Source organism: Festucalex cinctus, chromosome 15 (assembly GCF_051991245.1).
Source record: "Festucalex cinctus isolate MCC-2025b chromosome 15, RoL_Fcin_1.0, whole genome shotgun sequence".
Lineage (NCBI taxonomy): Eukaryota > Metazoa > Chordata > Actinopteri > Syngnathiformes > Syngnathidae > Festucalex > Festucalex cinctus.
This window is the reverse complement of record NC_135425.1, coordinates 12,766,245-12,792,576: the sequence shown is the minus strand read 5'-3', so window position 1 is coordinate 12,792,576 and position 26,332 is coordinate 12,766,245. Positions and strand designations below refer to the sequence as shown.

Sequence of the window (26,332 nt, the reverse complement as noted above, 5' to 3'; positions counted from 1 at the left end):
TTATTGGTTGTTTAACCCCGTTTTTTTTTTTTGTTTTTTTTAAGAATGTCTTTTTTTCCTAATGTATTAACTCATTCATTTCTAGCCATTTTGACTGATTAGTGTCTCTTCTTTCATCAAGAAAAAAACGTGTATTTGTACATGTTTCCGTTTTGCAGCAATTAGCATCAGAATATAGCCAAGTTTCATCATTATTCACAAACCTGTTGATAACACTGGCATAAAGAGCTTGTTGCAACATATCCCTGGCTGATCTCTTATACTCTGTTGCCACCTGCTGGGCATTTTTTGTAATAACTCTCATTGCTTTAAGTGACCTCTTCAGGTCAGAAGCTGCATCAAAGCCTTCTGTATGCTTTAGCATAAAAAAAAGGTATAAATATGTTTGTTGGGAGTGCAGGACAAAATATTAAAAAGTTATTTTTACATTTTTGGTATTGAATGAGTTAATAATGGCTGTCAATTACCCTGTACACCTTTTTTCAGCACAATGCCCCTACTGGTTCCTGTAGGGAACTGCCCCAGTTGCCGCAAATGCAAAATTGCCATTTTGATTCACTACATTTGATGATGTGTTTAAACTTAATGTAGGATTAAAAAAAATCATAATTCATAAAAACAATCAAAATCTACGCATGTGCTTTTTTTCAACGTGCCTTGCAAGCAAGTGCATTCCGATTAAAACGAGGCCACCGGCGGTAGTAAAACAATCTTTTGCTAAAAGTCCCAACATCCCAGACATAGAAAATAGCCGGAGTGAGCTCTACAATATCTCAAGTGGGACCCTTTTGAATTCATAGAAAACGCTGGAAGTCCTTTAAGGGCAATAAAGACGAAATGGCTTATTGCACTTTTGCCAGTAAAGCCGAGATCTGTGTGCTGTGTAAGGAGAATCCAGCTTTTCAAAAAAAATAAAAAATGCAAAGACATGTACAAACTTACAATGACTTGATACTAGCCCTGCTTCTTTTTCCTTCAGTCGCACAGCTTGTGGCAGCATTAAGGACATAATCATGGGAAATGTGATACAAAGGGCAAACGGATGTGAAATAGCCTCAAAAGTCTCCAATCTGCAGTTTTGTTTTTCATAAGCAGCCTGAATGTACAATATTGTGGTCGAACACATGAAGCCGGATGACTGCTAATTATGACTGCTGGGCTGCAACACACTCATGTTTAATATCATGCCCTCTACACATGTAGTGGAAGGTTATATGTGATGACAAGGGGGTGGGGGGCCCAAAGAGCAAAATTAACTTTTCATGTATTTCCTCCGCACCGCGTTGTTGCTTGCTTGCTTAGCCGCCGGCTCGCTTCTTCTTCTTCTCTTAATTGCAATTCCATCAAGAATTTAAAGCCCCCCTCTTCCCGCTCTTGTCACTGTCAGTATACAGACTCGCCACATAGCAGGGGAGAGAAATTTAAAGTGGCTATTGTGTGTCAAGATAAGTCGTCGTCGGCGGCGTCTAAGGGAAAACTCACTTTCATCACCGGAGCAGCGCCGGACCCTCCTCCTTTTCCTCGCCGCCTCCAAATCTCCATCCTCCCTCTCCTATTGCGCGCTCTTTCACCAGCTTTATCACTCAAAAGGCTGGATGGGGCGGCTGTGCGCTATATAAATATATAATATCATATAAATAAGGACAGCAAGGCCGTGGGGGGAAGTAGTAAGTGGAAAGAAACAGCAGTTGAGAGACAAATTGCATACTGCAGCAGCTGTGGGACTTAAACTGTTCTTGTTTGCGGGTGAAAATTGTGAAAAACAATATAAAGTTACTATTGAACAAGTGAAAGTAAATATTCATCACAAATCATTCATCAATATTACAAACCATTTGATACATTTTAAGCTACTGTATCACTTTTAATGTTTTTTTTGTTTTGTTTTTACAGTATACTGTATGGATAAGTCAGAATTTAGAGTAGTGCACCTTCTGTGCAGTACCGCATAGTACCACAACATTACCAGTACCAGGAAGTGCTATGACCGATCCATCCATCCATTTGCTTGACCGCTTACTCCTCACAAGGGTCGCTGGAGCCTATCCCAGCTGGCTTTGGGCAGTAGGCAAAGTACACCCTGAACTGGTCGCCAGCCAATCGCGGGGCACACGGAGACGAACAACCATCCACGCCCACAATCCTACCTAGGGACAGTTAAGAGCGTTCAATTAACCTGCCAAGCATGTCTTTGGAATGTGGGAGGAGACCGGAGTACCCGGAGAAGACCCACGCAGGCACCGGGAGAACATGCAAACTCCACCCAGGAAGGCCGAAGCCTGGACTCGAACCTGCGTCCTCAGTACTGGGAGGCGGACGTGATAACCACTCAATCACCGTGCCGCCTGCTATTATCCATTGGTATTGTGAAATATTGTGTAATTAACCAGAATCCCTACATCCATTTTTAAAAATATTTATTTAAGACAAGAATAAAACAAATGTCCAAAAAAAAGTAAAATAAAATGGGGGGAAAAAAACAACACAAAAAAAAAAACACATTGTCTTATGTCTTTTTTAAATGTGTTTTTTTTTGCATTAAAAAGTACTTTTATGTAAATTTTTATACTATTTTTCATTACTGAAAAATTTTAAGTATGAGCTCATTTTATTTTACAATATTATGACCTTTTTTACTTCGCTAGTATTCATCAAATCATACAACACAGGAGGAGTTGTCAAAAATATCAAATATTTATTGTAAAAAAAAATAAAAAATCTTTTTTTAAATGAAAATTTAGAAATAAAATAAACTTATGGAAATGCTATAATAACAAAGAATAAAAAACATACATTGACAATATAAAAAATGGAAACAATCTTTTAAAAGAATGTTGAAGATTTACAAATGTTTGTTTTTTTTAAGAATTAAAAAAAAGACAAGAAAAAACTTAATGTCGTCAACATGTGAGAATAACAACCATCTACCATTTACCAAATAAATAAATATTTACTGCAATACTGGTTCAATTCCATACATCATCAAATTTATCAGAATTTCATGAAACAAATAAACAATAATGGAATGCCCCTATACGTCAAAAATTAGAAGTAAATTGGAGTTAGCCCATTCTAGTTCTCAGTTGCTCAATTAGGCTTTACTGGATGCGTGCGTCGTATGTCATCTCATGAGATTGCTCATGAAGTGTCATCTGGTGTCAACAGGACCTATCGGCCATATGATTCCCACTGCTTTGCCGTCTCACCGCGTTTCGTCCATTGGCACGTGCACTCTTCCCAAAATGGTGACTCACGATGAGTACAGAGCGCAGAGGCGACAAACAACAAGTCGGCTGCGCACGAGAGAGACGAGCTGAGACCGACACCAAGCTGCAGAGCACACGCCTCTGATTGGCTAGCGTAATGAAGAAAACCATCAACACGCAAACATATGGAGGTCAAAGGCGTGTGCGCGAGGATCACCGGCGGCCGTCTGTGGGCGCGCCGCTTTTGCTTGTGGAGGGAGCTTAGCACAAAGCCCTGCCTTATCCGCCGGCATTACAGTCTCTTAGAAAGGATTTACGTTTTTAATTCTTGATTAGATGGAATTTTCGCCACAGTGTCCAAGCGTGCCGATACGCAAGATAATGTTTGCCTGGCTGTCACACACACACATGCCATCCCATTTAAAGGAGAGGCTTTTAACACATTGTCCGATAGGGGCTATTGTTAGAAGCAATGGATTATCAATCAGGAATTAATCCTGATGGATTCCTGTTTGCTGCACACACTTTTCATCTTCTTAATGAGAGGATTTATTTCTTGTTATTTTATAGCAAAGGGGGGCTCAAACCCTCACTTCCATTTGAACTATTTAGTTCACTCACATTTTCTCCTCCTCATCATCATCTCTTTTGCCTGAGTGGCATGTTCATACAGTTAACATTAATCTTGCAAAACTGAATCAATTATAAAATACCAAAATAGCAGATGCGGCAGTGCCCCCGATGGCCCAAATGCAAAGTCACTACTGGGTCTATTCAATTTGCTTTTTCCCAGTAAAACAGAATTGAGTAAGACTGTCCTGTAAAAAACACATCAATTTTTGTCATTTTTTTTTAATGCAGACATCCCAAAAACATTTTTTTAAAGTGTTTTTTACAGCACACAGACGATTTGTTGACACAACACAACACAGCTGGTGGGGCACTTCCCCAAATGGTGGAGTTACCACTAGCTGGAGTCTCTTTAGGGTCCAACCAATATTCAGAATTTTGGCAGAACAAAATTATGACAACCGATTAATTTCTGTTCAGAATTTCGTGAAGAAAAAAAACTTGTTCACGATACGTAAGACTGTTTGTGAACATCTTTGGGACCGATGAAAAAAATAAAGTTCACAAACATTCACCAATCAGTGAACTACAGTCTTTATTTAATGCTTACAATAATAAAGTAATAGATATTGTATTAATTTTCAACTAAGATAAGGATTGACAATGTTTCGCCAATTTTTGGGGGAAGGGATGTTTGAATGTCTTTGTCTTTTGTTGTAATGTGTTAAAGAAAAAAACAATGGGCAAAAAAAAAATGATGCTGATTTTAAATAAGCTATCAGCCAATTAATCAGTCAAGCACTAGTCTTCAATTGTGATATGCTCTTTTTCTTGAGTTGGCGGTAAGCACGAAGCAGAATTTAGTTAAGCCTTGGCACTAAAATGCGTGAAAACACTAAAGTGCAGCTGGTTGGGCACTGCCCCCAATGCTCCTAATGCAAAGTCGCCACTGAGTGAAGGGTCTCTCCCAAAATTCGTTTTACAACTTGTGTAATTTTTGTACAAATTTCCACCTTACTCGTTCAAAACCTTACTCATTCAAACCCAAAAACGTGTAAAAATGTTTTTAGTACTTTGTCCTTCACTCCTAGAAACAATTGACACAATTTTTTTATGTTTTGCTTTTTTTTATGCAAAAGCATACAGAAGGCTTTGATGCAGCTTCTGACATGAATAGGTGGCTTAAAGCAATGGTGGTTATTACAAAAACGGCCAGCAGGTGGCAGCAGAGTATAAGAGCTCAGCCAGGGCCACGTTGCCCTGCTCTTTTTGTCAGTGTTTTCACAAAGAATGTGAATATTGATGAATCATAGCTATATTCTAATGCTAATTGCTGCAAAACAGAAACAGATACAAATATACTTTTTTTTTCCCTGACAAGACAAGAGGCTCTAATCTTTCTCTTTTGGTAGGTTACATGTTTTTACAGCAATTGAAAACAATATTCTGTGTGCCTTGCAAAATTAGTCAAAATCCAGTAAAACAGCTGGGAGCGAAGGGGGTTGCTTCTGGGAGTGAATGAGTTAATGAGAGGATTTTTTTTCCCCTTATTCTTTTGCAAAGGGGTCAAACCCTCACTTCCATTTCAGTTTGCTCACATGTGCCCCTCCTCTTCCTCGATTACCTATTTTGTCCAAGCAACTGCCAAATAAAACAAATTAATCTTCAATAAAACCAAATCGCTGGTTGGGCACTGCCTTCAATGCCCCTAATGCAGTTGCCACAGACTGGCATTCAAATATTTTTTTTATTGAAGAGTTTAGTAAGGTTTTTGTAATACACACTTTTTATCTTCTTAATGAGAGGATTTATTTCTCATTATGTCGTTGCAAAGGAAGTCACACCCTCACTTGCCTTTCTTCTATTTAGTTGACTCACACATTTTCCTCCTCCTCCTACTCCTCATCTCTTTTGCCTGAGTGGCTGCTGAGCTGACTGACTGCCCGCATGGCTGCCTCCCTCCCCCGTCGGACTGGCTGGCTGGCAGTTCGTTCACGCGCCGTGAACGAGGCACTCGGGCTGCTTCCCTCCCCACCCCAAAAGGTGGCACCGCTGCGAGAATTTCCCCGGCAGTCCTGGGAGCCCCACTCCCACGTCCATCCTGTGCTGCATCCATGACTTTACACACCTGGCTGGTGTACAGGCTTGGATTTATTTTGGCGCTCTGCTTGACACAAGGTCAGTACAAGATTTAATTTTTTTGCATTCATTGTTATTTTTTGTCATAAAAATGCAGTATTTTCAACTTTGTGCAATCCATACAATAATATAATAATAGTTGGATATGTAACGTGTTAAAACTAGTACGTATTGGACAACTGTGATCCACCGCAGAGCAATTTCCAATTCCACATTTCCAATAAATACGCCTTGGCGGCACAAATCCACCCCAAATATCCATAGTTGCCAACTTAAATTTCCCAATAGAGTCGTAACAATTGACAATTGGAGCAGAGCTTTGCTGTAACCTTTTGTCTCACTGGGGAAGGTGGGGGCAAGGTTCAAAAGAGGCGCAAATTACAGGGCTGAGACGACAGCGCGCTTTCCTGTCTCCAGAGTGTTTGGTCCCTAATGAGGCCCATCGACGTTTTTGTTTATCAATAAGGCAAAATCCATTAATGGCACTAATGAGATGAGGCAGCAAATGAAGCCTACGACGACTAGCGCTGCCCTTTGGCAGGGCATGACTGGAAGGGGATTTGGATGCATAAACTAAATTATATTTACATCACAGAATGTAATCCAAAATATTAAATTGTTTTTTTTGTTGTTGTTTTTTTAAAGAGTGATACAGGATTAGTTTTGTTTTGTTCTTGTTGGAATTGTAACTATGACACAAACATCAACAGAGGAGCTGAACAACAACACAAACACATTAGAGGAGCAATTGTGTGTGATTTGCATCACGTGTTTCCTAATTTAACTTAAACTTATGAGAAATAACACTGGCATGAATTTATGACAACAGACATGATTAAAAAAAACAAAAACAAAAAAACAACAACAACTGATAATTTGCCTGTCTGGAAGTGCTGATTTATTATTAATAATGAGCCACTAAGGTTAACGCACACACAATTTAAATGTAGGGATTTTTTTGTTTTGTTTTTTAGAGAAATTCAATTTGAACAAACTTTAGCATTACATCTCAACACGTTCTCAAAAGCAGCTAAGCAATTGTTGAATTTGGGGCATTGGGTGCAGTGCCCCACCAGCTGTTTTGGTATACGTTTCATATTTTCAAGTATATTTTCATCAATTTTTGTTAAAAAAAAAAAAAAAAAATCATTTTAGTACAAACCTTAACTAAATGCAGCTAACAAGCTGTTCTTATATGGGTTTTGTGATTAATGCTGTAAAAGTCTGTGTGGGGAACTTCCACTCGTTCTTGTAGCTCAATTCTCACGATATTATACTAACAGTAATAACCAGAAGACTGCATGTTCTCAGTTGAAATATTCACTGGATGTCAGAAAGATCGAGTACACAGCTGCGGAGCCCTCTTCTATTAGTATGCGGAAGAGGAACTGATCTATTCAAAATCGTCCCTGCACTTATACTGTCTAGGCCGTCAGCCCACATGGGTGAACGGCTCAGCCTCCCAATGCGAGAATGTGTGACCTGATGGCCTTAACTGGTTTCTACTGGATGCGTATGTTAGAATGTAGACAAATTAGAAAGGCGCCAAGCAAGGACAAATAGCAGGGCGCCAAGCAAGGACGAACAACAGCGACACAACGGCCTAATTCAAGTCATCTAATCATTAAGAGTCCTAATCTAACAACACAGAGCAGAGATTCAGTTGAAATGTGGACAAAACGCTCTTTATAGGGCTATTTTTGGACTACGGGTGTAAATTAATGTAATTTGGTTTTAAACAAAACAAAACAAAAAAAAGATTTCCAGCTACTTTAAATTTCAAGTAATTTTAGCACAAAATCGTATTAAATTTGCCAGAAAAAAAACAACAACAACAATTGTAGCATTGGCTTGTAGCATTGGGGGCAAAGCCACAATGCCAGCTTGTTTAACTTGTAACTTCCCTTTAAAATGTCAGCTTCAGAAAACAGGTGAGCCGTGATTCGTCGTTACCTGAACAACTGTGATGTCAATTTCAGTCGAATGCAAGTTGCAAAATGGCTGCCACCTAAGATAGATTAAAAAAAAAAGGTGGATTTTGTTGTTTAACTCATATTTCACAAACACAATATTAATCACACTACTGTTTAGACAAGTGAAGGGCATAATCAACATATATATTTTTAAAATAGGACTTAGGCAATTATGTTATTTGGCTGATAATGTATTACTGCAAAGAAAAAAAATGGGGTAACTGTTAATGCAAAAAAATTCAAATAAACAAAAAAAAATACAAAAAAATAAAATAAATACTAATAAATTAACAATGTAAGTGTCCGTCCAGTCATTCAATTAAGTTTCTATTCATTGTCAATGTCAACAAATTTTAGTACAAAATCTTACTGAACTTTCCTTGGCGCAAAAAAAGCACCAACTTTTATTTTGTATTTAAAAATAAAAAAATAAAAAAAAGGCAACTCTTGCATTAGGGGCATTGGGGTCATTGCCCCACCAGCTGTTCTCTCTTTTTGTCTTTTTATGGCTTCACACAAAAAGATTAGCAATTCAGGGTTGGGCACATTATTTGCAGTCTAAATATAACGCTACCTTCCTCATTAGGATATCATTAAAATGGTTGTGTAAAACAAGTCGCCGACAGTGAATCCACCTTTGGTACCATTGGAGTGAAACGTCTTTATAATTAATCAGTGTTTGCTTGGAGAGAACCTGGTGTGCAGTCATGATAAATTGGATTGTACCAATGGGGGGGGGATCGAGGCGTGAGGGTAGAATGTCTCTCCAGTAAGTCCTCATTATGTTGACAAATGCTCATAACTGGGCAGCTCCTCAATGTTTCATGAGTGCAGCCAGCGTGCAGCGTTGCATGCTAACGAATAGTTAAATCAGCTTGTTTTGCCCGATGTAAATTGCCATCATTTACATCCCGCAAAACAATCGCGGCAGTCCTTTCCGCCGCTCTAATGGAATACTTGGAACACCATCGATATGGTACAAATTTGGAAATGGACCCAAAATATACAGACACGACCCAAAAATATGAAAAAAAAACAAAAAACAAACTCGGGTTAACGTACATAAATCATCCATAGGTGTGAATGTGAGTATAATTTTCAAATGATTACATCAATCACAATGTCCCCACATTGGTGAGCTATTTAGGACAGGCTACCCATGACGTTCTTAAAGGTTACCTGGTGCCCACGGGCACCATGTTGGTGACCCTTGTATCACCAACATGAGGGAAATCTAACACATCCCCTCAAGGTTGGCACGCACTTCCAGACCCGGCGAAGCTTTACATCGATTCCAGCAGATTTCCAAAAGTGATTTTTGTAAGAGCATTTGCGGCGGGATTAGTTTGCTCCTGAAAGCTCCATCCCGGCTTTGGGTTTGGCTATTTAGCAGCGGCCAGGCAAGTGAGAGGCTCGTGTCGAGGGCGGATTGGTTTCAGCTCCAAAGCTGATCTTCCATCTTGTGTGTGCGGGATTTGGCGGGTCAGTCGCAGGTGTGTGCGATCGCTCTGGATTCACAGACAATCCCCGCTTAAACCGTTCCCCCAGGGTGGATTCGGTTCGCTCCTTTTCTTGAAAGTACTGGGCAAATGGTAAAAAGAACCTGGATAATTCCTGAAAAAAAGTCATTGCTAGAGGTCTCAATGTGTTCCACTTGCGGCTGTTTGGGCAAATCATTTGAATCATCACTTTGGAAAGGAAGCGTCACCCCCCCGCCATCCTGCTTGCCCCTTGAGTCATTTTCTGTGCCGCCGCATCCAACGTATGCAGGCTGCTAAGCTTTGAAATGGTGAAGCACTACTGAGGCTGAGTCAGTCACTGTTAGGCCAAAATCTTGAGAGGAGAAGATCACCAGTGCGTCTTTTTTACGCGTGTCACTCAAGATGAGGAGAAGTAGAAAAGCAGCCCCCAAGACGAATCCTGATGGCTTTTTAGATTAACTTCACTTCAAGTGCTGAGCACAATACTGTCATCAGCTCAAGTGGCTTTCTTAAACTGCCTCCCAAAGGCAAAAAAACAAAACAAAAACAAAAAAATTCCGTATAGGAAAAATTTGCACTTACGTAGGCTACCTACCAAGAAAACTAAACTATTCTAATGTAGATGTATGTCTTCTGGTTCGGATCAAACGTTTGTCACTTGTTGCTAGGCGGAATATGCAATCTAAAACTTATGTCCTCCAGTTTTGTTTGGAAAGTCCATGTAAACACACAGAAAACCTGAATATGCTCTTATTCGGGTTAAAAAAAACAAAACAAAAACAACGGAATAAGTCCCTTAGAATACACTTTTCTTTTTTATTTGGTAATATAAACGCTAATCGGGGTAACTCCTTTGAATGGAACTTTGGTTTATGTTCTGCACATACTCTATCCACAAGGAATCTTGGTCTAAACTACTTGTATGTGCACACGACAGCCATCTTATGTTGTCACTCACTAAAAGACCCTAACTCATAAAACCACACTTTTGGAGTGAGGAGGGAACCGCCTGCTTTATAAAAGTGTGGATATATGAATAAAATAATATTTATTGACCGTAGAAAGTTAAATGTGGAAATGCCGGAAGTCTATTTGCATAACGACTTTGTGCATCGCAGTTTAGATGGGTATATGTATGCGGCATGTTATACCAAATGTTTCAGAAACCAAATTTAGCTTTACCCAAATATTGAGTTCATGTAAAAGTAGTCATGAACATTTTTTTTTAACTATGTTGCAACTGCATCATTGCTCTGTATTAAATATAAAGCACAGAACAAATGGTGGGGCACTATCAACAATGTACAATTACCAATTGAATCATCCATCCATCCATTTTCTTGACCGCTTATTCCTCATAAGGGTCGCGGGGGGTGCTGGCGCCTATCTCAGCTGGCTCTGGGCAGTAGGCGGGGGACACCCTGGACTGGTTGCCAGCCAATCGCAGCCAATTGAATCACTGTTCTGTAATAAAATAAATAAAAAAATTACACAAGAATAGTTGGTGAGGTGCTTCTAAGTTATTTGATAACTTGGTAAGGTTCTACATAAACATTTGTTCAAATTTAAAAATGCATTGATTTTTTTTTATTATTAATTATTATTAGTAACTCCATTCAAACTCGCAATTGCTTATCATTTTCTAATTGTTTAATTGTTTGTATGAGCTGCTACAAAGTTGTTGTTGTTTTTTTTTTAAACACTATTAAGTAGTTAGGGCATAACTGAAGGGGTTTGTCTTTTTTTTTTCTTAGACACAGGAGAACTTAATAAGAGGTTGTTTTTTTTTTACTAAACAGAGTTTAAATTTAGAATTTATACAATGTATCTCGTGTATTCAAACAAATTTAGTAAAAAAAAAAAAGGCCAACCTGTTTATAGGTCAATTGAATCAATGCTTTGTATTGAATATAAAACACATAAGAACAAGATTTTGACAGAATTTGACAGTTGAAAAAAAAGGTGTAATTTAGGGCTGCTCGATTATGAAGAAAATATTAATCACGATTATTTTGGTAATAATTATAATCACGATTAGGACGATGATTTTTTATGCTACAAAACAAAAACATGTTTAAACATAAAAATGACTAAGACAATTAAGAAATCAAATTCTTTGAAACACTATAATTATGCAAGTTCATTTTGGATGAAACAAAATGTATTAGTTATTTTAAAATTTTAAAAAAGGTGCAAACGTATAAATTTAAACAATTCAACTCAATTAGTATTAATAATCTTTTTTGTTTTGAAAATTATGCTGTTTTTGCAATTGTGGAGTGTAATAATTTAAATTGTAATTTGTAATTGAATTTTGATAAATTGCACATGCTACACATTAACATGCTGTACCCTAAATCTTGAACTACTTTTATAAATCCGCTTAATACTTTGTATGAATTCCTACGAAATTTGCATGTAGTTTCTCTTTGTGCTATAAAAATGGATACTCGCTGTCTACATAAAGTGTTTGGCTATATATACATTAACTGGCTATATACTGTAATTGGAATTTTGCACAAGGACTAGCGAACAATATATTTCATCACCTAGTGTGAATAGACAAAACAATAATACTACCAATGACAAATACTGGCCACAAAGGTATTATGTTAATCTTCTTTATTATGTTACACCCCTGCTGAATCGTTAAGCTTTCTACTGCAGTAATAAAATCAACAGTTTCTATTATTATTATTTATGATGATTGTGTTTAGTGTTCCTTCCATAGGCGCCAATAGTCGGCATGATCATTACCTTGTCAAGCTGTTTTTTTTTTCCTCTCTCTCTTTCTCTCTTTCCCTGTGTTCCGGCGCAGTGGAGGGTCTGCAGTGCTATGGCTGCAACATCATCCAGGGTCAGAGGTACGTGGACGTGGGCTGCTCCAACCCAGAGGTGCTCACCTGCACCCACTCACACAAGGGCTTCAAGCACCGCTTCTGCATCAAGACAGAGAGCAGTGAGTTAAGCAACACCTTCGAGAGAAAAGAATGAAATAAAAAGACCAACGGATGATTTCAGAGTAGCTTTCAGCCGTTTTTTTGTTTTTGTTTTTTAACTTTATTTGACCCCTATAGGACCTCCATTCGCCATTCTTTATTTGCACCTGCAGCCTATACTGGCCTCCGTTCATTTTTGGCTCACACATCTAGAAAATATCAAACCTCGAAGCAGTGGTGATCATGAATATGGAAGGATTCTGCAGGAGATGTGGATTTAGCTAGAAGTCATATGAATTAATCAGTTGGACGACGTAGCTCTTTTAAAATAACCCACTTTTTTTTAACATTTATTTGTTTATATTTTACTTATTGAAATATTAGACACATAAGAGAAAATTAATAGCATTCAAACCCCCCCACCTCCCCAAAAAACAATTGGCAAATTAAAAAAAACCAACAAAAAAACAAAAAACAAAAAACAGCCAATTTTTGCCCACAAGTTAAATACTAAAGGACAAATTATTGTAATGATTGCCTCTAATTCACATCTTTATTGTTCTAAGCATGAAGGAAGCAAAAAAAGTTTAACAATTTTTACCAAATTAATCAGCCCATAAATTAGGTATCAAAATTTTATCTTTCCAAATATCGGAATACATCACCGTTTCTCAGTTGCCAATGACGGATCACGTATTTTCTTAAGCTGAGTCGTGATTGGTTGGGTTGATTTTGCAGTTTTAGTCATATTCCACAAACACAATATTAATCATAATGTCATGTTTAGACTAGTGGGGGTATATACATTTGTAAAAAAATAAAAATAAATTTTTTTTAAAAAAAATGAGTTGACCTCCCCTTTATCTAGTTGTATGAATTTCTACAAAGTTCCTCCAAAAATGACACTATAAATCATTTTAAAGTTACTGTAAATTAACAATGATCAAAAATTACTTTTTACACTTTCTCCCTTTTTTTGTACTTAAATGTATGTATACGTGCCTTATAATCCTAAATCGCAAATGACATTGTTACAATACTGCTTAGATTTTTCTATTAATCCTTACAAAATTTACTAATGACTTCTTTCTCAAATTAGTACAATCACCACTAAGAGTTAATTATACAAAATGGATACTGGATCTCTGCATGAAGGTTAATTGGAACATTGGATCCATGGAGTAAAAGATCTAATTTTACAGGAATGATAAAAACGTGCAGTTTTTTTTTTCTATAACCCAGATAATACAACAAAGTTAGATATTTATTTGGGGAATATGTATGGGCCGCCAGATGATTAAATGGTGATGAATGCAGTGTGGCGTGCCAGAGGACATTGGCTTAATCATTTCTAATCGTACTTCAATGCAAATGTTCTCAGGGCCGCCGTTGTGAATATTCACTTAGCCGGTTACATAACGCCGCTGTTTTAGTCGCCTTGCTGAGTCCGTGAGAAGCCGCTCGTGGTGCCATGTGAAGTCAAATGGAGGATGCGGTGGATGTCCTCAACAGGGCGGCGGTGATGGTCAGATGCTGATGTGCACGCACACACATCCAGATGTTCCCCTCGCTTGACGTCTGGAAGCCCAAAGGCCTGATGAGGCACCTTTTGCTTCCTTTGAGAGAGTGCAAGCTAAGACCAAGGATGACAACATCACACTGACTGACAAAGTGACAAAATCGTCAATCAGCCTGACCGCCACCAAGGCTTAAAATGTTTAAAACAGTAAACGCATGCAAAGTCGCTATTCACGGATTCACCTCTTCATGTTTGTTCCGCAGTGGAATCTGATTGGTTTTTCTTTTTTATTTTTTTTTTTATTTTTATTTTTTTATTAATCAACCTAAAGAAATCTGAATAGAAATTTGTGTCAACAAAGTATGTTGAAGTCGGGAAAGATCTAAACTTTTCATTTGTGTATGAATTTCCCAGATATTGCTGAATTCCAAAATGTTACATCATACCAATGTTCAAATTATCATAAGATAATGTTCACGTTTACTATGCACAAATTAGCCTACTAGCATCAATTTGTGAGCTTTCTACTATACACGTAGTGCTGTAATTGATGTCAAGGAAGCATATTGAAGTGATGAAAAAATGTATGAAAAACTGCAGCCAAGAAGCCGCACACACAAAGAAACCTGTGATGAAAACATAACCTCCTGAGAAGAGGTCAGAAAGCAAATAAAAGAAAAAGGAGAAAAAAATGCATTTTGACGTTGGGGGTATGTGACGCTTACGATGGGACTTGACTCTCAATTATAAAGATTTCAAGTCCTCGATTCGGAGCTCCTTGTGTCCACTAGACGACGACGTCAGGTTGGATTTGGGAAATTTCCAAATGCTAATTAGAACATTGAGCCAATCTGCAGAATAGAATTTGACTGCTATTTCCTTTGATAAATTATGACTTATATTACATGTTTACAACAGCTACTGCAATGTTTCTGCAGGTTTTAATTCAGGAGAGTGTATTTCCTCAAATAATGACAATTACTGTACAAGATGCTGCGCCAGAATTGCTGTTGTCCACTTTAAAATGTATTTGTACAAAAAAGCCTTACCCCGGGTTTTCACCGGATGCGGTTGCGGTGCGGTTGCGGTGCGGTCCGGCGACGCAAGCAATTAGATTCCATTCATTCGAATGGTGCAGTTTACACCGCTTGCGGGTGCGTTGCGTGTCGACTGCGGAAGGCCTGCGGCGTGCCGCAAGCCTTCCGCAAGGATAGCCTATTTTCTATTTTTGCCGGACACCGCAGCGGTAGGCCTCCGGCAAATGGCAAGCTAGCACAAAACACATCGAGCGGGACAGGAAGACCGAGGCAGTTTCAAAATAAATTTCCGGTTACCTTTCAGAATAAAATACTCGCCAGCTCCTATTTCGCAAGTTTTTCAGCAAAACGTGACGTGGCCGTCGCCGGGCCATGTGCTCATTCACGGTTTAGACACCAGCGAACATGGACGAGGAGAGGTTTATATTGGAGGTGGAAAACCACAAAATAATATATGACACGGCACATCCTTTTTATAAGGACTGTAATGTATTGTGAGTTTGATGTTCGCGATTGCTTGTTGTGCCCTTCTCGCTTGCCGTACTGAGCGGCAGCCGGACGGGGAAGACAGAAATAAAGAGTGGACCCGCACTGACCCGACTCTCGTTATTAATATACTTTACAAGGACAACCAAAAAAAGGATGCTGCATGGAATCTCATATCTTTCTGCTTCTCTGTTGAGCAGACTTTCTGTATGTTTGTCGTTGTGAAATGCCACATGATCGCGCGCGCGCGGTCCCGCGAGACACGTTGGGAAGTGGGCGGCGACGGAGCTGCCGGACCGCAGCTGTGCGGAGCCGGTGTGGATTGACAAAAAAATTGACCCGTCCGGAGCACGCAGTCAAGACGCACCGCACCGCAACCGCACCGCAACCGCATCCAGTGAAAACCCGGGGTAACTCCATCAGACTAGCAATTTATACAATTGCATAATTAAATGCAGCCAGCCACCATAGATATTTCCTCAAATAATGCTATTTTCTGCATTCCATCCAATTAATTGCTGAATGTTGTCAACTCTAAAATTCATTAGTAGCCGGCTCAATCTATTTGAGGAACCTTACCCCTAATAAAAATACTAGATAAATAGCATAATTCCTAAAAAAAAATAATAATAATTAAAAAAAAAAAAAATGTATAAGTAGTATTTTGCTATAATCGATGCCATGCCCCAATTAATTGTAGAATGCATCTTTCACTTTAAAATGCATTTATGCCGTATTCAAACATTTTACCCCACATAAATGGAGAGGGACAGATGCCGGATAGATAACCTATTTCCGCAAACAATGCCTTCTGCTATAATAGATGCTACCCCAAAAAGACACAATCTGTCTGACACATAGAGCAATAGTGCATTTCCTCAAATAATGCTACTTACTATATTTAATTTAATTTTAAGTTTTAAGTCATATGTAAAATTGAATTTTCCAGTTATCCAATGCAGACGTGTAAATGCCCTGCTAATTACACACTTGTACTATTTGCTGCTTACTCTTGCTGTTTTCCTGTTAAGGCAGTCAACGCCTCGGTGACTGACTTGTCTCTCTCCATCCTTCCATCCATCCATCCATCCATCCATGCAGCAGCACTGGGCATCGTCCTGACCAGCGGATGCGCCACATCCAGACACTGCCAACAACAGGAGCTGCCAGGCGTGCGCATCCACTGCTGCGACTCGGACCTGTGCAACAGCGCCCCCTCTCGCAGCCAACTGCACTACGCGTGCGCACTGGCTGGCCTACTGATGCTCATGCTGAGGATGTGGTTGTAGATGTTAGACAATACAAACTCAGTGTGTGTATTTAAAAAAAAAAAAAAAAAACTGTCACATGCTCACTTGGCATTTTATGTCAGGACCTGAATGATTTTTTTAGGGGCATGGTGTTAAATGGACAAAATAACAAGGTGCTCAGTATGCGCCTTGGCTTGAAGTTGACATTTGGTATAAGTAAACAAAAACTTCTTATCTTTTGTGTTTACAGATTTAATGTTATCTAAAATAAAATAACATCTTAAATATTCTTTTTAGGAAAGTGCAACATCAATAGTTTGTCTTTATGCTTTAGAACAGGGGTGTCAAACATAAGGCCCGCGGGCTGGATCAGGCCCGCAAAGGGGTTTAATCCGGCCCACGAGATGATTTTGTAAAGTTTAAAAAAAAAAAAAAAAAAAAGTATTGTCGACTAATTAATCAGTCAGCCACAATCAAAATATGATTACAGTTGAGCTCCGTAATTTCGGGCTGGCACCCAAATAGCGAAAATCTGCGTATAATTGAGGACAATGGTTTTTAAGTTATATACCGTTATTTTACCGATGCGCCCCACTTGGTAATATATTTACCTCCATGCGGCCCCTGAGCTAATATGAGTTTGACACCCCTGCTTTAGAAACACAAAAACATTTGGTATTGCTTTAGCGGCTGTTCAAATAACGCTGGTAGTTGCGTTTGTACCATGCTACATTTTTTATCGCGACACGATATTCACGTTCTAAAATAAAGACTTCACGATCCTAACGCGAGCCTCAACGTCAAGCTACACTGTGTTTACAATGACACTTCTTGTTCCGTACGTAATATGTTGGACACATACTATTACAAAACTGTCCCTGTATTTAATGATTTTGTCTATAATTGTCAACGTGTGCTGCAGTTGGCTGGCGACCAGTGCAGGGTCAACCCAGCTTCTCTTGCCAAAAGTCAGCTTTAGGTTCATAGAAGATTTGATGATTTGCAGTGATGGAAAGTTCCAGCCCTATCTTTTTTTGGGAATTCCAGCTCCATGACAACCTCTCTCAGTATTCGCATAAAAACATTTTGCTATACAAGTCACTCAATGTTCTATTAAAGACACAATTGAAGCACACTAACTAGTTTTATAAAGGCTGACACTCACTTATACTATTAGGACATTATGGCATTCATTTTCGTTGCTAAGAAACTTCATATCTTTATTGAGATAACATGTGTGATGTGTGTTCTTCTTTCAAGGTCACTTTTTGTCAAATGAAATATACACATATATTTTTTTAGTTGTTTTTTGTTCTTGTTCTCCCAGCTAAAACTGGGGGGGGGGGGGGGGGGCACACTGCATGCAGTTATAGATGATTGTAAGAGTCAATGCATGTCAAGTGGTCCATTATTGTATCAATAAAATGATTAATATTTTTCACAAAAAAATGTTTCATGTGTACCTAATGTTGCAATGAAGGATGGATGAATGATAGCCAAATAGACAGATGAGACAGCAAATTTCCTTAAATTATGCTTTTTGGGGTAATAATTACTAATAATAATTCAATTTACAAATGTATTTGTATCCTATTACTGTACTACAAATACACATCACACACCTAACAGATACATATTTTATTAGCTAGACAGCTTACTTCCTCAAATAATGTCATTTGCTGTAATACTTGAGTTCGAATTGCTGAATGCATCATCCACTATGGCCTCCGCTTTAATAAGACAGTTTGCCCTAATTAATTGCCCACTTGATAAATAAATAATAAATAAAGGCTTCAGCTCAAATACATTTTAAAATGCATTTATAGTGTATTAATAGATGCATTACACCTATCAGAAAGTGTATAGATTACATATTTCCTCAATGGATGGATTGATGGAAGGATGGACTATGATATAGATAGATAAGTACTTTTTTTGTGGAATACTTGATGCAGACCAGACAAAAAGAGACAGACTATCTTCAGCGGCCCTCGCATAAATTGAGTTTAAGGCCCCTTAATTTGAGACCCCTGAGATGAAATTACATTTTGGTGGATGGATGGATGGATGGATGGATGGATGGATGGATGGATGGATGGATGGATGGATGTACGGATGTACCTGTACAGGTGAGGTAATGTTGACGAAGCATAAAGTGTCGCCTCCTCCAGTGATGCTCTTTGTCCCTCCAGTCCATTGTACACAGCGGAGGAAACCCTGTGCCGCCGCGAGCCGCCATCTTGGATAGGCAGATCCTACTTGAGCCAGGGTAACCCGCAAAACAATTGCTCCGAATCCATCCAATTTCCCGTCTCGAGGCTTCATTCCTGGTGAGTACAAACCAAGAGGGATTCGTTTTAAGTCTGCCCCGTACAAAGACGGAGAGCGCCCGCTGGACGCGAATAAAACATTGTGGCTAATACGGGCCGGAACCGGGATGCTAACGAAGCTAGCTCAACGGGGCGCTAGTGCAAGATGGAGGACTTAAAATTATCACTCTAATAAGTCCATATATTATCTATAATATGTGATGACGTTGCTATTACTACCCCAGTATACGTGCTGACACTGTCACATTGTTTACCTCATTCTACAATCCAACCCCGGCGAGCTAACGTTAGCAACATAGCATGCTAATGCTATGTGTTGTCAGGTGTCAGGTGTTAAAAAAAAAATAAAATAAATAAAAATATTCCAGAGACATCTCATCAATGTCATTGAAAGACTTTCCTTCCAGGTCGATACTCGCCATCGGCAAACGCGCTGTCACGTTATCGGTCCTTCGTCACAATATCGCCTCGGTGATGTCATATAGCAGCTACCGTGCTAACGCCGACTTGACTGTCGAGACGGCTAAGCCAAGCATGAATTTTGGGGCCCTGAATGGAAGAAAAGGCACTAAAACTATTCCGCGGAATTACAGGAGTTCTAGGCTTGGAGCCTTGGACTGAACAATCGATTCCGGTTGGTTAAAAAGGAAAAATACAAGGTAATGGCTACTCCAAATCCTAAAGTGTCAAATGGTGACACAAACATGAGGAAACTGCCGTCGGATTTGATCACGTTTGTTAATTCCAATTGCAAAACATACCGTCAAGGTAATCCTTTTCTTGAAGGCTGTATATTATCGCCATTCCAAAATATGTCTAAAAAGGGGTCCTCGGTTTACGACGGAGTTCCGTTCCCCGGGTGATGAACCTCTGCTCACGCAGTAATAGCGTCGTCATGAGAGAAAATGTATATAAGAAAGTACAAAAATCACAAGTTTAGCATTTGAGCAGGGGTGTGTAGACTTTTATTATCAACTGTATGTTCATATACCCAAGACTATGTAAATGAGTTCATGTTAGAACAGGCAGGGCTTTAGTGCCAAGACGTTTTATTGACTAAATTAAACTAAATTGGGAGAAAAAGATTGAGCTGTCAATATTTTATCACTCGTGTTGTTCGTAAGCTCTGTACCTCGGAACCCTCGTAAGTAGAACCCTTTGTATCAGAATAGTATGCCACCCTCTACCTTTTTCGTTTGTATTTGGCATTCTTTCTTCATTCTTTAGCAGGTAAAAATGCATTCTCTGTAGTTTAAATCTGAAGATAGATTTGACCTACGCAACCTCTCTCAGTTGTTTTTTGTTTGTTTTGTAAGTATGCGCCTTGTTGTGCGGAGTAATTTGTAACCGTATAAGTTTATTGTTGAAAACCCATGACCGTGGAATTCTGCTGACTTGAAATGAGTCACCATGGAGTTTCAGGACGATATGCGTGTCATGATTTCCGTCAGTAGAGCTCCCCTTCGTTTCGCCACAATGGGAAGTAGCTATTGAGACAAGAAAAGGCACTGATGGTGCGTCTCCGGCGTATTAAAAGAAGTGCTGAGCAAGGTGATTTGGTCACATGCTAAGTAACAAGCTCGTCTTCTCTTAAACGACACCAGTGGGTTTTGCCGCTCACATTTTGTTTTCATTCCCGTCAAAGTTACGCCTAATAGCCAAAGCAGCGCACACATTCACACAGAGGATCGAGATGCCACATGAGGGTCATGTGACGGCAGGCAGCTGAGCAAAGGCAGGAGGGTGGGAAAAAAATGCCTTTAATTTTACGCAGGAATTTTTGATTGAGATGAATCTTTTATAGTGGAGCCTCTCAAAACTGAACACAAATACGTCTTGTTACACTTTCATAATGGATTTTTTTCGCCATTTAAAATAAGTTTGGTCACTTGGAGACAAAAAACAATGTCTTATGCTGCCACTGTCAAAGATTTCCTACGCTCTGTGCAAATGCAATCAATTTCGCCATGAAGGAAATATACATACATATATATATATATATATATATATATATATATATATATATATATATATATATATGTATGTGTATTTGTATTAGGGGTGTGAATTGCCTAGTACCTGACGATTCGATTCGTATCACGATTCACAGGTCACGATTCGATTCGATACCGATTAATCCCGATACGAATTTATAAGTCGATTGTTGCAATTTTTTTTCATTCAAATTTAGAAAATACTAATCAGTAAGCTTGTAGAGTGTAAGATTTATATGAAAATGTATTATTTATTTATCTGAAATTTCAGTCTTATAGAGGTTGTAATCTGTTTCATGTTTGAACAGCATTAAAATAAAATATTAAGGCTTAATGTTCCGTTCATATAACATTCTTCCATGCTTAAGGTGTGAATCCTAACCCGAAGTCAGACGTTTTGTTGAATATTTTTCCATTAAAAATGGAAGTTTAAAAATCGATTCACACACACACACACACACACACAAAAAAAAAAAAAAAAGGCAATGATGATAAGACGTTGAATCGGTAAGACTACCGAATGAACAATTCTGAGCTCTTTTAAAAAAAATAAAAAATAAAAAATAATCGATTCAGCCGCCTATTGAATCGATTCGAGAATTGCACGATGTAGCGATATATATATATATGTATGTATGTATATGTGTGTGTATATATATATATATATATATATATATAATTTTTTTTTTTTTTATAGCGTCACATGTGCCGCTGAATGACGGCAACTCCCCTCTCTGTGTTCCTTCTCTTTCAGAGCCACAATGGCCACCGCACCGTACAACTACTCCTACATTTTCAAATACATCATCATCGGTGAGTACGTCAACGCGAGGACCACGACGGGCACGAGGTGTCTGTTTTGAACTGAAAACAAAAGTATCCGATGACTGCCTCTCATATTCCAATCGTGTTCCACTTTGCCTGACTCGTTAGCAAACACCGTTTTCTAGCCTGTACGTTTGTGAGAATATGGATTGGATCAATATTAAGGCTGAACAATTACACAAATTTCAATCGACAGTGCAATGTAGTAGGGTGCAATTTCGGTTGGTAGGCTTTATTTTTTGTAAACATGTATATTTTATTTATTTATTTAAATGTTTTTCTTAATGATTTATTGTTCCCGTCTTTGGCAATTAATTTAATACATTAAAATATTTCTGTGATTTTTTTTTTCTACACAATACTTTTAAAAAAACACACAAGAAATAAATAAAATAAAAAAAATTAAAAAATATAAATTAAATTCAAAATTAATACTAAAACTAATACCAATAAAATGAAGATTTTTTGAAAAAAAATAAAACTAATAAATCCCTTCTGAAAATTAATTAAAGCTAACTGGAAAAAAAACACTAATGAAAATTCACTACTGGTATTGGTCTGGAAAAAAGTGACATCAAATATCCCTAGTATTAAAGATTAATTTATTTTAAAAAAAAAACAACATTAGAGGAGTTCAGTCCTAATTATACTCGCATTTCTTCACTGTTTTTCTCTCTCCAGGCGACATGGGGGTAGGCAAGTCATGTTTGCTTCACCAGTTCACAGAAAAGAAATGTAAGTATTTGCTGGCTCCTTTTCATCGTCATGGTTTGAGCATATATTTTTTTTAATCCCTCAAAACGGCGGAGGAAGCACACGCTCAGCACTGAGAGGCTCTTGTGCGTGTCAGCCGCCGCCTTCCGCCGCCATTCAGTCGGCATCGCGTTGAATGGGCGCCATTTAGACGCCAGATGCCGCGTTTGACTGAAAGCGACGAGATGGGAAATTTGAAGATGCTTTGATTTAAGATGTCATGCACCTGCTGCTGGCTGATTAAACCATGACGTAGTTATATGTAGTGCAGGGCTGAACAATTCATCGAATTCAAAGCGAAATGGAGTACAATTTTAAATTGTAAAGGTTACAATTTTGAAACAAATGCTTCACATGTCTGATAGCAGCGGCGAAACCAAACCACTCCCTCTTCTCTCCACCCTACGCAGTCATGGCAGACTGCCCCCACACGATCGGCGTGGAGTTCGGCACGAGGATAATCGAGGTGAGCGGCCAGAAAATCAAGCTGCAGATCTGGGACACGGCCGGGCAGGAGCGCTTCCGGGCCGTGACCCGCTCGTACTACCGCGGCGCGGCGGGGGCGCTGATGGTTTACGACATCACCAGGTACGGCTTTCACAATGAACCGGGCACTGTGATCTTTCACTGTTAAGATAGTTATCGGCATCCTGTTAGATAAACACGGCCTGAGAGGAATGTCGCAGATGCCACACCCAACCGACTCTGTAAAGTCCCCAAAAATGCATTTCACTCTGGAGGAAAACCAACAGTGGTTGTTTACGCGGCCGTTAAAATGGCTGCCGGTTAATAGAAGAATGGCTTACTCATGGAAACCGCGGTTTGTATCGTAATTTTAGTTTACTTTATTACACAATATCTTAGTGACTGTTTTTTTATCCTCCACTCTGGAAAAACATTTTTTTTTTTTTATCTAAAATTGTGTTTTTAGAATAATAAAAACTAACAAACCTGCTGTAAAAACTAATTGAGTCTTAAAAAAAAAAAAAAAAAAAAAAGTCAACTTGAGATAGAATAACTTTTTTTTTAAATCCTGCACTCTGTAAAAAAAAAAAAAAAAAAAAAACGAAAATTAAGCATGAATGAATTTTAGGGAAAAACAACGCTCTAAAACTAACACTAAATCTTAAAAACAAAAGTCAACTTTAGCTAAAAAATAACTTTTTTTTTAATTCCTGCACATTGCATTTTTTTTTTTTAATGAATAAACTAAAGTTTAAGCATTTTTAGAAAAATAAAAACAAACCCACTCTAACAACTAATTAACACTAAATTTTAAAAGGTCAACTTGAGATCAAGCAATTTTAGAAAAATAAACAGCAACAAACCTGCTCTAAAAACTTAACACAAATTTGAAATACAAAAGTCCACATGAGATAAAAAGTAACTGTAATAAAAAATCCAAACTTTGTTTTTTCACTTAGGAGAAGCACGTACAATCACCTCAGCAGCTGGTTGACCGATGCCAGAAATCTCACCAATCCCAATACGGTATGTTGAAACCTTTCACTTTATCTGACGGGATCACAAACAACTGGATGTTGCCTAGTAGCAGCCATTTAACTGACTATTTCAACATCATGAAGATTTCCTATTTGAATGATCTTGTTCTAAAGTAAACTGAACACGTTTTTATGTTAACAGGTGATCATCCTCATAGGAAACAAAGCGGACCTGGAGGCGCAGCGAGACGTCACTTATGAGGAAGCAAAGCAGTTTGCTGAGGAGAACGGTGAGTTGGGACGGAAGATGATTTTAGCATGATCACGAAGCAAGGATGCAAACATTTAATAAGTCACTTTCTTTCATAAGGTCTGCTCTTCCTGGAAGCCAGCGCGAAAACGTAAGCGTACGCAATCGCAACTTTTCAAAATGTCTATCTGTAAATGTATATCTGACGCCAATTCCGTTCATGTTCAGGGGTGAAAACGTGGAGGACGCCTTCCTGGAGGCGGCCAAGAAAATCTACCAGAACATCCAAGACGGCAGCCTGGACCTGAACGCCGCCGAATCGGGCGTCCAGCACAAGCCGTCGGCCCCCCAGGGCGGCCGGCTCACCAGCGAACCACAACCTCAGAGGGAAGGCTGCGGATGCTAATGACCAAGCAACCACCCCCACCTATCCTCACCAAGCCAAGACCACCGTCCCAACTCCTTCATTGGAGGAGTGAAGGGACGCATCGACTCCCTTCCTCTTCCTCCTCCTGTCTCCCCCAAGCTTTTTTTTTTTTTTTTGCACCTATCATCTCACCACCACACATTATATTACATTACTTTTCTTTTATGTTTGCTTTTATAGCACGAAATGACAACTTCTCAATGAATTACACCTAAATTACCCCCTCCCCAGCCGACTTCCTGCACCGGCTGAGATTTATCAGTTCAGGACAATGGAGGCATGGATGCCATTTTTGGCGTCTTGTCCAAAAAAAAAAAAAAAAAAAAAGTATGACGTGGCTTTGAATTTGTCACAGGACGGAATACTGCTTTTCCGTTTTCACAAGCACTTGTCCTCATTAGGGTCACAAGCGGTGTATACCCTGGATTGGTTGACAGTCAATCATGACACATAAAGTCAACCATTCACAGTTAAGAGTCTTCAATGAAGCTAAAAAGTTTTTGGAATGTGAGAGGAAGCCGGATTACCAGCATGGGGAGACCATACAAACTCTACACAGGAGGCTCGGAGCAGAGATTCAAACTCAGAACGATGAGGCGGTGTTTACCACTTGCCCACCATGATCCTCCCCGCACCCAATGTAGATAATGTCACTAAATTAAAAACAAACCCTCAAGAGTCAAATGGTTGCATCCTCATATCACAAGCACCATTTTGTTTGTTGCCTTACTAGTCTTAATCTTTTCCCAAATTTGATTTAAAATTTGCTTTGTTTTTTTGTCTGTATCGAAAGCAGCATGGCCTTGTCTGGTCCTCAAAATGGCCTCCTTGTATAAGATACCAAGCAACAGGAGCATGCCCCGCCCCCTTAAACAGGCGGAAAACGGTCCCCTCTATTTTTTTGTGCGTGTGTACTATAGTGAGTCCTGATTGGACAGCCATGTATATAAATCTATCGCTTAACTGTGTGGTGATGCCCTGGCTAGGTGGGATCTGGACATTGTACAGTTTGATGTATTAGTAGTGGGCTGCCTGTAAGTCAATGCTTGGGGATGGTGGGGTGCATTCTGTAACATAGTTTCTATTAATAATAATAAATGTATGTAAAGGAGACACATCCACTTAATCCCACCTTCCATCCGCACACTACTGAACTTCGCCAGATTTATGTGTAAAACTTGTATTTATTTTGAGTCCTGCATTGCTGTCTTAACTCTTTTTAAGAAGGTGGATGGTCTTCATTTCCCCTTTGCTGTCTGAGTGACCACTTTCTGCTTTTGTCTGTCCCACGACTAAATACGTTAAAAAGTAAACAACGTACATATGTATAAATTTTTAAAAGCAACCGTGCTAACATTTAAAAGCGTTCTTATTGCGTGTATATGATTTAAAGAAATGTTGACATTTTGATTTTAATGATAAAAAGTCTTATAGACAGAGAGGAAAAAAAATAAATTATACATAACTTGTCCATGTCTGATGTTTTCAGTCGCACGTCACAAGGTAGCCATTTTAGTGCAACAAAATTGCATAACGTGAAACGTGGTCACGAAGTAGACGCTTATTCATGTACACTAACACATAGAAAACTTCCACTAAACACACATTCAAAGTAGAAAACCCCTATTTTGTTCAGCCTCCCATTTCGCCTTTAGCCTACTTCCACAGTAGACCACGAGATGGCGACACAGAATTGACAATGTAAACGAAG

The 26,332-nt window shown here is 38.9% G+C and overlaps 2 protein-coding genes and 1 long non-coding RNA gene across 8 annotated transcripts; 2 read left to right on the top strand and 1 right to left on the bottom strand.

Moving 5' to 3' along the window:
- Positions 1 to 1,025: 1,025 nt before the first annotated feature.
- On the bottom strand, positions 1,026 to 19,662 carry LOC144002470 (uncharacterized). 3 transcript variants are annotated; one of them, XR_013278745.1, is made up of 6 exons: positions 19,185 to 19,662; positions 18,722 to 18,927; positions 12,127 to 13,941; positions 10,682 to 10,833; positions 7,869 to 7,923; positions 1,026 to 1,611 (listed from the first exon to the last, which is right to left on the bottom strand). It is a non-coding gene; the product is annotated as an uncharacterized LOC144002470 (long non-coding RNA). The 3 variants fall into 3 exon arrangements; XR_013278746.1 differs by having other exon boundaries at positions 12,127 to 12,308; XR_013278747.1 differs by lacking the exon at positions 7,869 to 7,923.
- On the top strand, positions 5,497 to 17,637 carry LOC144002469 (uncharacterized). Of its 3 annotated transcripts, none has more exons than XM_077497738.1 (3): positions 5,497 to 5,954; positions 12,188 to 12,328; positions 16,455 to 17,637. In XM_077497738.1, exons 1-3 carry the CDS (start codon positions 5,891 to 5,893, stop codon positions 16,637 to 16,639), a joined length of 390 nt encoding a protein of 129 aa, XP_077353864.1. In that variant the 5' UTR covers positions 5,497 to 5,890; the 3' UTR covers positions 16,640 to 17,637. The 3 variants fall into 3 exon arrangements, with proteins under 3 accessions (XP_077353864.1, XP_077353866.1, XP_077353863.1); XM_077497740.1 differs by having other exon boundaries at positions 5,498 to 5,954; positions 16,382 to 17,637; XM_077497737.1 differs by having other exon boundaries at positions 5,513 to 5,954; positions 16,452 to 17,637.
- On the top strand, positions 18,769 to 26,090 carry rab14l (RAB14, member RAS oncogene family, like). 2 transcript variants are annotated; one of them, XM_077497735.1, is made up of 8 exons: positions 18,769 to 18,930; positions 21,679 to 21,737; positions 22,431 to 22,484; positions 22,913 to 23,090; positions 23,927 to 23,993; positions 24,147 to 24,234; positions 24,315 to 24,345; positions 24,423 to 26,090. In XM_077497735.1, the coding sequence occupies exons 2-8, from the start codon at positions 21,686 to 21,688 to the stop codon at positions 24,598 to 24,600; spliced, it is 648 nt and encodes a 215-aa protein (XP_077353861.1). In that variant the 5' UTR covers positions 18,769 to 18,930; positions 21,679 to 21,685; the 3' UTR covers positions 24,601 to 26,090. The 2 variants fall into 2 exon arrangements, with proteins under 2 accessions (XP_077353861.1, XP_077353862.1); XM_077497736.1 differs by lacking the exon at positions 18,769 to 18,930 and adding an exon at positions 19,422 to 19,589.
- The last annotated feature ends 242 nt before the right edge of the window (positions 26,091 to 26,332 follow it).